Here is an 8,594-nt window from a genome sequence, read left to right as displayed (position 1 = left end):
TTGCACCCAGCTAAGCCCAGGGAACATCGGGCGCCGCCTTCCCACCCCCCACCCCAAGTCAGGCCATGGGAGTACATCTAGTTTAGTATTGCCTATTCTGACTGGCAGCAGCTCTCCAGGCATTTAGGCAGGTGCCTGGGGATGCCAGGAATTGAACCCGGACCCTCTGCATACAAAGTGGGTGCTCTGCAACATAAGAGGTAGCCCTTCCTATAAAAGCAAGCAAGTTTCTTGTGGGAGCTACCTTACCGTGAGCCAAGCCACGGCAGCCCGTCTAGTTTAGTGTAGCCTACACTGACTGGCAAGGGATGTGGGCAGTGCTGTGGGTTAAACCACAGAGCCTAGGACTTGCCGATCAGAAGGTTGGCAGTTCGAATCCCTGCGACAGGGTGAGCTCCCGTTGCTCGGTCCCTGCTCCTGCCCACCTAGCAGTTCAAAAGCACCTCAAAGTGCAAGTAGATAAATAGGTACCACTCCGGCAGGAAGGTAAACGGTGTTTCCGTGCACTGCTCTGGTTCGCCAGAAGTGGCTTAGTCATGCTGGCCACATGACCCAGAAGCTGTACGCAGGCTCCCTCGGCCAGTAAAGCGAGATGAGCGCCGCAACCCCAGAGTTGTCCACAACTGGACCTAATGGTCAGGGGTCCCTTTACCTTTATATTGGTGTGCGGAGATAATGAGATGTTTGGGAATTTCCTAAGGAAGACAGGTGATGGGTTTATCAGCACACCGGCTTCACTTGAGAAGGGAGAACATGTAGGTTCAAAACAAACCGTCCAGCGACCCATCTACTGACTCATTCAGCATTGTAAATATACGACCCCATTTATGCATGTTTGGGGGGTTTATCGATTTGAGTGTGGGGCAGCTGGGGGTTTCAGAGGGGCTGGGGAGGGGGGTAACCAGTTGTGTGTATGTGTGTTTTTAATCGTTCCTTTAATAAAAGTGGGGAAAGCTGTGGAGATTCAGGTGTGTTTTGTAGCCATTTGAGATCGAATTGCAGAGCTGAAAGGGTCCCCTGGGGGTCATCCAGACCAACCCCTCGCCCTGTGATGACAGAGGATTGCCGATATATGTCGGCTTTCTCTGGATTAAAATTAGTACGTGGAAGCGCTGGTTGTTCAGAAGATTCACTGTCTCCAAATAGCTTTCTCCTCTGTAAATTTGTCCAGTCCTCTTTTAAAGCCTTCTAGCCCGCTTCCTGTGGCAGGACGTTCCACAGTTTAACTTTGTGCCGCAGGAAGGACTTTACCTGTGCTAAAGGTAAAGGTACCCCTGCCCGTACGGGCCAGTCTTGTCAGACTCTAGGGTTGTGCGCTCATCTCACTCTAGAGGCCGGGAGCCGGCGCCGTCCGCAGACACGTCCGGGTCACGTGGCCAGCGTGACAAAGCTGCTCTGGCGAACCGGCACCAGAGCAGCACACGGAAATGCCGTTTACCTTCCCGCTATAAAGCGGTCCCTATTTATCTACTAAGGGACGCGGGTGGCGCTGTGGGTAAAAGCCTCAGCGCCTAGGGCTTGCCGATCGAAAGGTCGGCGGTTCGAATCCCCGCGGCGGGGTGCGCTCCCGTTGTTCGGTCCCAGTGCCTGCCAACCTAGCAGTTCGAAAGCACCCCCGGGTGCAAGTAGATAAATAGGGACCGCTTACTAGCGGGAAGGTAAACGGCGTTTCCGTGTGCGGCTCTGGCTCGCCAGAGCAGCGATGTCACGCTGGCCACGTGACCCGGAAGTGTCTCCGGACAGCGCTGGGCCCCGGCCTCTTGAGTGAGATGGGCGCACAACCCCAGAGTCTGGCAAGACTGGCCCGTACGGGCAGGGGTACCTTTACCTTTTATTTATCTACTTGCACTTAAGGGTGCTTTCGAACTGCTAGGTGGGCAGGAGCTGGGACCAAATGATGGGAGCGCACCCCACCGCGGGGATGTGAACCACCGACCAAGTCCTAGGCACTGTGTTTTTACCCACAGCGCCACCCGCATCCCTTACCTGTGCTGCATCGCCTTAAAACAATGGCACCACTTCTCCCCACCCCTTTCCCCTCCAATAAACACAAACCAACCACTGCCGCCTTCTTTTTTTCCTAAGAAAAACAATATTTATTGTTTCATTGGCTGTGCATCAAATCAGAAAAGGAGGAGTCTGCAACAGAATCAAACCCGCCAGGCGTTCCTTCCCCTCTTTTCGACATTTTGGTTGGCACAAGTCACCCTCTCCATCCATCCGGACACCCAAATCCGGCTTCCACGAACGGGGGGGAAGGAGAATTAATGAGTAGGATTTGTATCCAAGAGACCTTGAACTCGGGACCACTAGCCACAGATGCCGGACATGGCCCCACTGAATCGAAACTTTGGGGGGACATTTCTCTCTCTATGGCTTTTAATTAAGAGCGGTACCCAAACTCCCACAGAAATCAGAGAGACCTCAAAGTGCATAGTTTTTAGTTTTAAATTGGATCCACTCACTGCCTGTGAGTTTCAGACAGAGAATAAACCTGGGATTTAATGGAACTGGGGGAGGGGGGGGGACTGGAAACTTTCTGCTACACAGAGCCCATGCTCTGGCCTTTTTCTCAAAAGAGACCATTAAGTTTATAGACCTCATGGTTCTGGGCTAAGGGCTGGTTCACAACTGAACACAGGCAGGCAGCAGCAATCTGCCCACCCTCTTCAGAGACTGGACCAGGCAATTTCTGCATGGAGCCCCTGGCAAAACTTCCTCTTAAGTTCTTTGCTTTCAAGGGGGGCTTGAAGAATAAGAGGGGCAATGTAGCAGCAGTTCTAAGCCATGGTAGTTCAATGGAGCCTCCAGTTTGAAGCGCAGTCTACCTCTGATGCTTGGGGGCACGGGATTGGCCAGTGTGGGTCAGGTGGCAGATTCAATACACCCAGCCTGGACGGGCCTAGCTGTGCTCGGGTCAGCTGCAATTCTTGCACTGCAGGGGGTTGGACTAGATTGCCCTTTGGTTCCCTGCCAACCGTACAATTCTATGAAAAAAGCAAATTTCTTTACACCTCACCTGTGTCCTTCCCCACCCGGGACGTTCTTCAGGAACCTCACATCATACAACTGGGATTAAAATAAAATAAAAAAACACATCTGATTTTCACCATTTTAAAAAAACAAAACAAAAACATAATTTTATTCCAAGCGCAGAATCTGAATTTCCTTGATGCAGAATTTGGGGATAGATTGCATAGATTACAACCGGTACTTTGGATCTGGGAGACCTGAGTTAGAGGCACATCACTCCCATGGACTTGTAGAATGCAGGGGGGGAAATAGTCCTCTGGCCTCAGTTTTCCCCATCCGGAAAATGGGTTTGAGGGCAATTCATACGGGCGACACTGAGAGGACACACAAGCCAAGCGGAGATCCTTAGAGCAGGTCTGCAGGCTGGAGGAAAAAGAATGATCCATGAGAAAAATAGCAGCGGGGGGGGGGGGGGGGAGTTGGTTTCGTTTTTTAGTGTCTCCGTCGAAACTGATCCGACCGGCAAAGGAAGCCGGAATCCCGTTGCGAAAAGAGTAAGATCGCTGTTTTTCCAAAGTCGTCAGTTATATTTCAAATTGCATGCAGCTCAAAACTATTTTTGCATAGCATCTTCAACAAACATGGAGGGAGCGCCCCCCCAGCCGAGGCGGATTTCCCCCACTGCGGACGGAGGAAGTGGGGCAGGCAGCTTCCATCACAAGTAAGGGGGCAGCGGTGCTGAGCATGTCAAAATGTGGCTCGTGTTTGTGGTGGACGGAAACCTGCCAGCGACCAAATCCACCTCTGTGGGGTTGTTGTCCAAGTGTTGTCCAAGCAGCTTGTTTATCCAGCCTGGTGTTTTACGCTCTGACCGGAAGCCCCTGAGAAGAGGCGGCTCACAGCACACACCCCGTTTGAGACCCCTGGGTCTTTCTGAGTTTTGGTCCTTGCCCCGAATGTAAAATTCTAGTCCTCATGGAGTCTAAATCAAGAGCCGATCTGTAAAGCCAGGAGCAACTGGAGGTGTCTTTCTCTGAGCCACACCCAGCTCTATGTTCCCTTACAATGGCTGGCAGCTTCTCCCCAGGGTTCGGGGGCAAGGGGTCGTTTGCAGCCTGACCTGGAGGAGCTAGACACTGTGTGAGTGCCTGGAGGCGGTTGGAGGATGGATGGCGGCTAACAGATTGAGGTTGGATCCTGACAAGGGTTTTGGGGGACAGGGGGCGGGCAGGTGTGGAGGACTCCCTGGTCCTGAATGGGGCAACTGTGCCCCTGAAGGACCAGGTGCGCAGCCTGGGAGTCATTTTGGACTCACAGCTGTCCATGGAGGCGCAGGTCAATTCTGTGTCCAGGGCAGCTGTTTACCAGCTCCATCTGGTACGCAGGATGAGACCCTCCCTGCCTGCGGACTGTCTCGCCAGAGTGGTGCATGCTCTAGTTATCTCTCGCTTGGACTACTGCAACACACTCTACGTGGGGCTACCTTTGAAGGTGACCTGGAAACTACAACTAATCCAGAATGCGGCAGCTAGACTGGTGACTGGGAGGGGCCGCAGAGACCACATAACACCGGTCTTGAAAGACCTACATTGGCTCCCAGGACGGTTCCGAGCACAATTCAAAGTGTTGGTGCTGACCTTTAAAGCCCTAAACAGCCTTGGTCCAGTAGACCTGAAGGAGCGTCTCCACCCCCATCGTTCAGCCCGGACACTGAGGTCCAGCGCCGAAGGCCTTCTGGCAGTTCCCTCACTGAGAGAAGTGAGGTTACAGGGAACCAGGCAAAGGGCCTTCTTGGTGGTGGCGCCCGCTCTGTGGATGTCAGATGTCAGCAACAGCTACGTGACTTTTAGAAGACATCTGAAGGCAGCCCTTGTTAGGGAAGTTTTTAATGTTTGATGTTTTGTTCTGTTTTTAATATCCTGTTGGAAGCCGCCCAGAGTGGCTGGGGAGGCCCGGCCAGATGGGCGGGGTATAAGTAATAAATTATTATTAATCAGGGTGCAGAGGGGGTGCCCCATCACTGAGCTGTGCCCCCACCCTGGAAGGCTGGCAGTACCCGGACAGTAATGCAAGATTCTTGTCCTAGTGTTACTGGCAGTGAATCAAGACTCTGGTCCACATGAGTCTGAACTGCAGGCCAATCCAAATAGGAGCACAGGAAATTATACTGAGTCCACCTAACCTGGGGGAGCAACTGCCTGGGTCTTCTGAACCCCCCAAAAGGTCCTTTAAGCTGAACATGCCTGAGGCTGGACCCACGGCCTTCTGCACGCGCCTAGGGGCGCTCTCTGCTTGCCGGAAAGGAAATTCTCCTATTTCCCTTGGTTCCACGCAGCGTTGCACCCAGACACCTGGGAAGTTTGCACGTTAGGTGCACCCCAAACTAACGCGCCGCCACACACCTCGCCCCATTGCAACAAAAAGTTTTCTCTCTCAAAATACCTCCCCGCTTCGAAGTAAGTGAAAATCTGGCTTACTTCCAGGCAAAATGGCTTGCAAATTCGCACTGGGGACCCAATCCACCTCGGTCACGGTTCACGGCTGCTTTGGGGCTCCCCGTCACCCCAGACCCCCTTGGCCACACTGGCTGGGGGGAGGGGCATCAGGCGGCAGAAGGCGGATCGAGAGAAATGGGGGTGAGAGGGGAGGTTGGGAGAGGGGTCAGGCTTCCCCCTCTCTTGAGGCCCAAGAATCAAGGAAGTTGGGGGGGCTGAACCCCCCCAGCAAACCCTCCAGAGGAACCGTCCGTTTGCTTTAAGCCGGAGTGGATAAACAAAACGAAACCAGGAAAAAGAAGCCAAGGACGCTACATTTCCCGCGCCCGGAACGGAAAAGGAGACCTTCCCAACGGACCCTGGCCCTGCCCCTCTCTTGGCACTGGGGTGGTGGGGGGTAGAGGCAGTCACAGCAGGGAGGGTGGCCCCCCACCCCACGAAACGGAAAAAAAATTGCACAGAGTTCGCCGCCTCGATCCGGGGGAATCGGGTGGTGCCGGGGGACATCCAGGCTGTCGGTGCGGCGGCCGCGGGAACGGACAGGGCAGATGTGGGGCGGGAAGGCAGGTCCCGGCAACTCCGCGCGCTCGTCGTCTCCTCACTGCCCCGTCCCGTAGGGCCAGTTGAAGGTGCTTCCCGAGAGGAGCATGTCCCTGATAAGCGTCTCAATGGGGGTCTTGCCCACCAGTCTCATGAAGAAGAGCTGCGAGATGAGGGAGGCGGGGACGGCCCGCAGCGCAGGGAGGCGCAGCAAGAGTCTGCCGAAGCGCTGGGGCTGCGAGGGGTACTGCGAGCGGACGTACTCCGTCAGCGCCACCTGCGCCTTCTCCTGCAGGCTCTCCACGTGCGCGGGGTCCGAGAGGCCGCAGGCGTCTGAAACAGAGGAGACGGTTATAATAATAATAATAATAATTTATTATTTGTACCCCGCCCCTCTTGCTGGGTTTCCCCAGCCACTCTGGGCGCTTCCACAGAGACCAAAAATACAGTAAAATGTCACACATTAAAAACTTCCCTGAGCAGGGCTGCCTTAAGATGTCTTCTGAATGTCAGGTAGTTGTTTATCTCTTTGACATCTGGTGGGAGGGCGTTCCACAGGGCGGGTGCCACCACCGAGAAGGCCCTCTGCCTGGTTCCCTGTAGCTTTGCTTCTCGCAATGAGGGAACCGCCAGAAGGCCCTCAGCACTGGACCTCAGTGTCCGGGTAGAATGATGGGGGTGGAGATGCTCCTTCAGGGATACTAGGCCAAGGCCATTTAGGGCTTTAAAGGTCAGCACCAACACTTTGAATTGTGCTCGGAAACGTACTGGGAGCCAAAGTAGGTCTTTCAAGACCAGTGTTATATGATCTCAGCGGCCGCTCCCGATCACCAGTCTAGCTGCCGCATTCTGGATTAGTCGTAGTTTCCGGGTCACCTTCAAAGGTAGCCCCACATAGAGTGCACTGCAGTAGTCTAAGCAGGAGATAACCAGAGCATGCACCACTCTGGTGAGACAGTCTGCGGTCAGGTAGGGTCTCCGCCTGTGTACCAGATGGAGCTGGTGAACAGCTGCCCTGGACACAGAATTAACCTGCGCCTCCATGGACAGCTGTGAGCCCAAAATGACTCTCAGGCTGCGCACCTGGTCCTTCAGGGGCACAGTTACCCCATTCAGGACCAGGGAGTCCTCCACACCAGCCCACCCCGTCCCCCAAAAACAGTACTTCTGGCTTGTCAGCATTCAACCTCAATCCATTAGCCGCCATCCATCCTCCTTAGTGTTCGCGAGAGCCCCATCCTGTCCCCAAATAGCCCTGAGAACCGAGGAACGCAGATAGACTGCCCCTAGACCTGGAGGCTCCACAAGGACAGGCCTGGCTACTGGATCAAGCCAAAGTGTGTGACCAACAGGAAGAAATATGATTTAGAATAAGATAGACAAAAATGGAGTGAAGAGTTAGGGGCACAGATAACAAATGATTTATGGGAGTCAAGTATAAAATCAACAGAAATAGCCTCTGTGGATCTAAGACTAAGACTTATTCAGCAGAAAATAATATTCAGAGTCCACTGGACTCCAGCAAAACTATACCAGAGGAAAATAACAAGTGCGGAAGACAGCTGGAGATGTGGTAGTACAAGTGCGAACTTGGTACATATGATGATGAATTGCCCGATGATAAGATCATTTGGTGCGGGGTGAGGACATTTATAGCAAGAGTAATAAAAAGAAATTGTTATATAGGCGAATAGAATTTAATTCTAAATTATATTCCGGAAATGTGGGAGATTACAAGGGGTCAAAAAAATTGGATGTACCGTGCCATATTAGAAGCAAAAAAACTTGTAATGATTAATTGGAAGAGCCACAAAAAGATTCCATTGAGCACATGGATTGGTGATATGTACAGACTAGCTACATACAAACAAATTGCATGTCGACGCAAATTAAGAATGGATAAATATGAAGAAATCTGGAAGGAATATTTAAGCGATAAGGCGGATAGTGGTGGGAAGTGGGGGGAGGAGAGAGAGGTGGGAAAATATTGTTTAAAAAGTGTAGTCATAGGTATATCAGTATTCAAATCTGAATTGTTAAATTGTGTTATTAGTGCTAGTATGGTTTTTGTTCTATGTGTTTTTGTGGTTGTTCTTTGTATTGAAAAAATGATTAAATAATTTTATTTTATTTTTTAAGTCAAAGTGTGAGGGGGGGGGATAGAGACACGTCTCTACTCCTGATAAGCTCCAACAGTAGAGACTCTCTCACGGTGGCGGGTTCAAGCCCTACGTTGCCAGGGGTTGAGCTAGATGACCCTTGGGTCCCTTCCAACGCTACAATTCTATGATCCTGTCCTCACAGTGGCTAAATACCCCTGAGAAACTAGGAACCAAGATAGACTGCCTATGGACGTGGAGGTTCCACAAAGATACCAGAAAAGGTGCTGGATCAAGCTGAAGAGAACGGCCCATCTAATCTGAAATCCTTTTTGCACAGTGTACAATTACCCACAGCATCTTAAAAAGCAAAACAGCATCTTAAAAAGCAGAGACATCACCTTGCCAACAAAGGTCCGTATAGTTAAAGCTCTGGTTTTCCCAGTAGTGATGTATGGAAGTGAGAGCTGGACCATAAAGAAGGTTG

At 52.1% G+C, this 8,594-nt stretch overlaps 1 protein-coding gene across 3 annotated transcripts in view; it reads right to left on the bottom strand.

The window, feature by feature from the left end:
• Nucleotides 1–3,120: 3,120 nt before the first annotated feature.
• The window catches only part of NR2F6 (nuclear receptor subfamily 2 group F member 6), a 29,617-nt gene continuing 24,143 nt past the window's right edge, over nucleotides 3,121–8,594 (bottom strand). For all 3 annotated transcript variants that reach the window (XM_028713563.2, XM_028713564.2, XM_028713565.2), the window contains one exon: nucleotides 3,121–6,341. In XM_028713563.2, the coding sequence (XP_028569396.2) occupies nucleotides 6,067–6,341 (275 nt within the window). In that variant the 3' untranslated portion in view covers nucleotides 3,121–6,066. The remainder of the gene's footprint in view (nucleotides 6,342–8,594) is intronic.

The sequence above is a fragment of the Podarcis muralis genome, chromosome 18 (genome assembly GCF_964188315.1).
Source record: "Podarcis muralis chromosome 18, rPodMur119.hap1.1, whole genome shotgun sequence".
Taxonomy (NCBI): domain Eukaryota; kingdom Metazoa; phylum Chordata; class Lepidosauria; order Squamata; family Lacertidae; genus Podarcis; species Podarcis muralis.
Note: the sequence above shows the minus strand (reverse complement) of the source record. Positions and strands in the feature narration are given on the sequence as shown.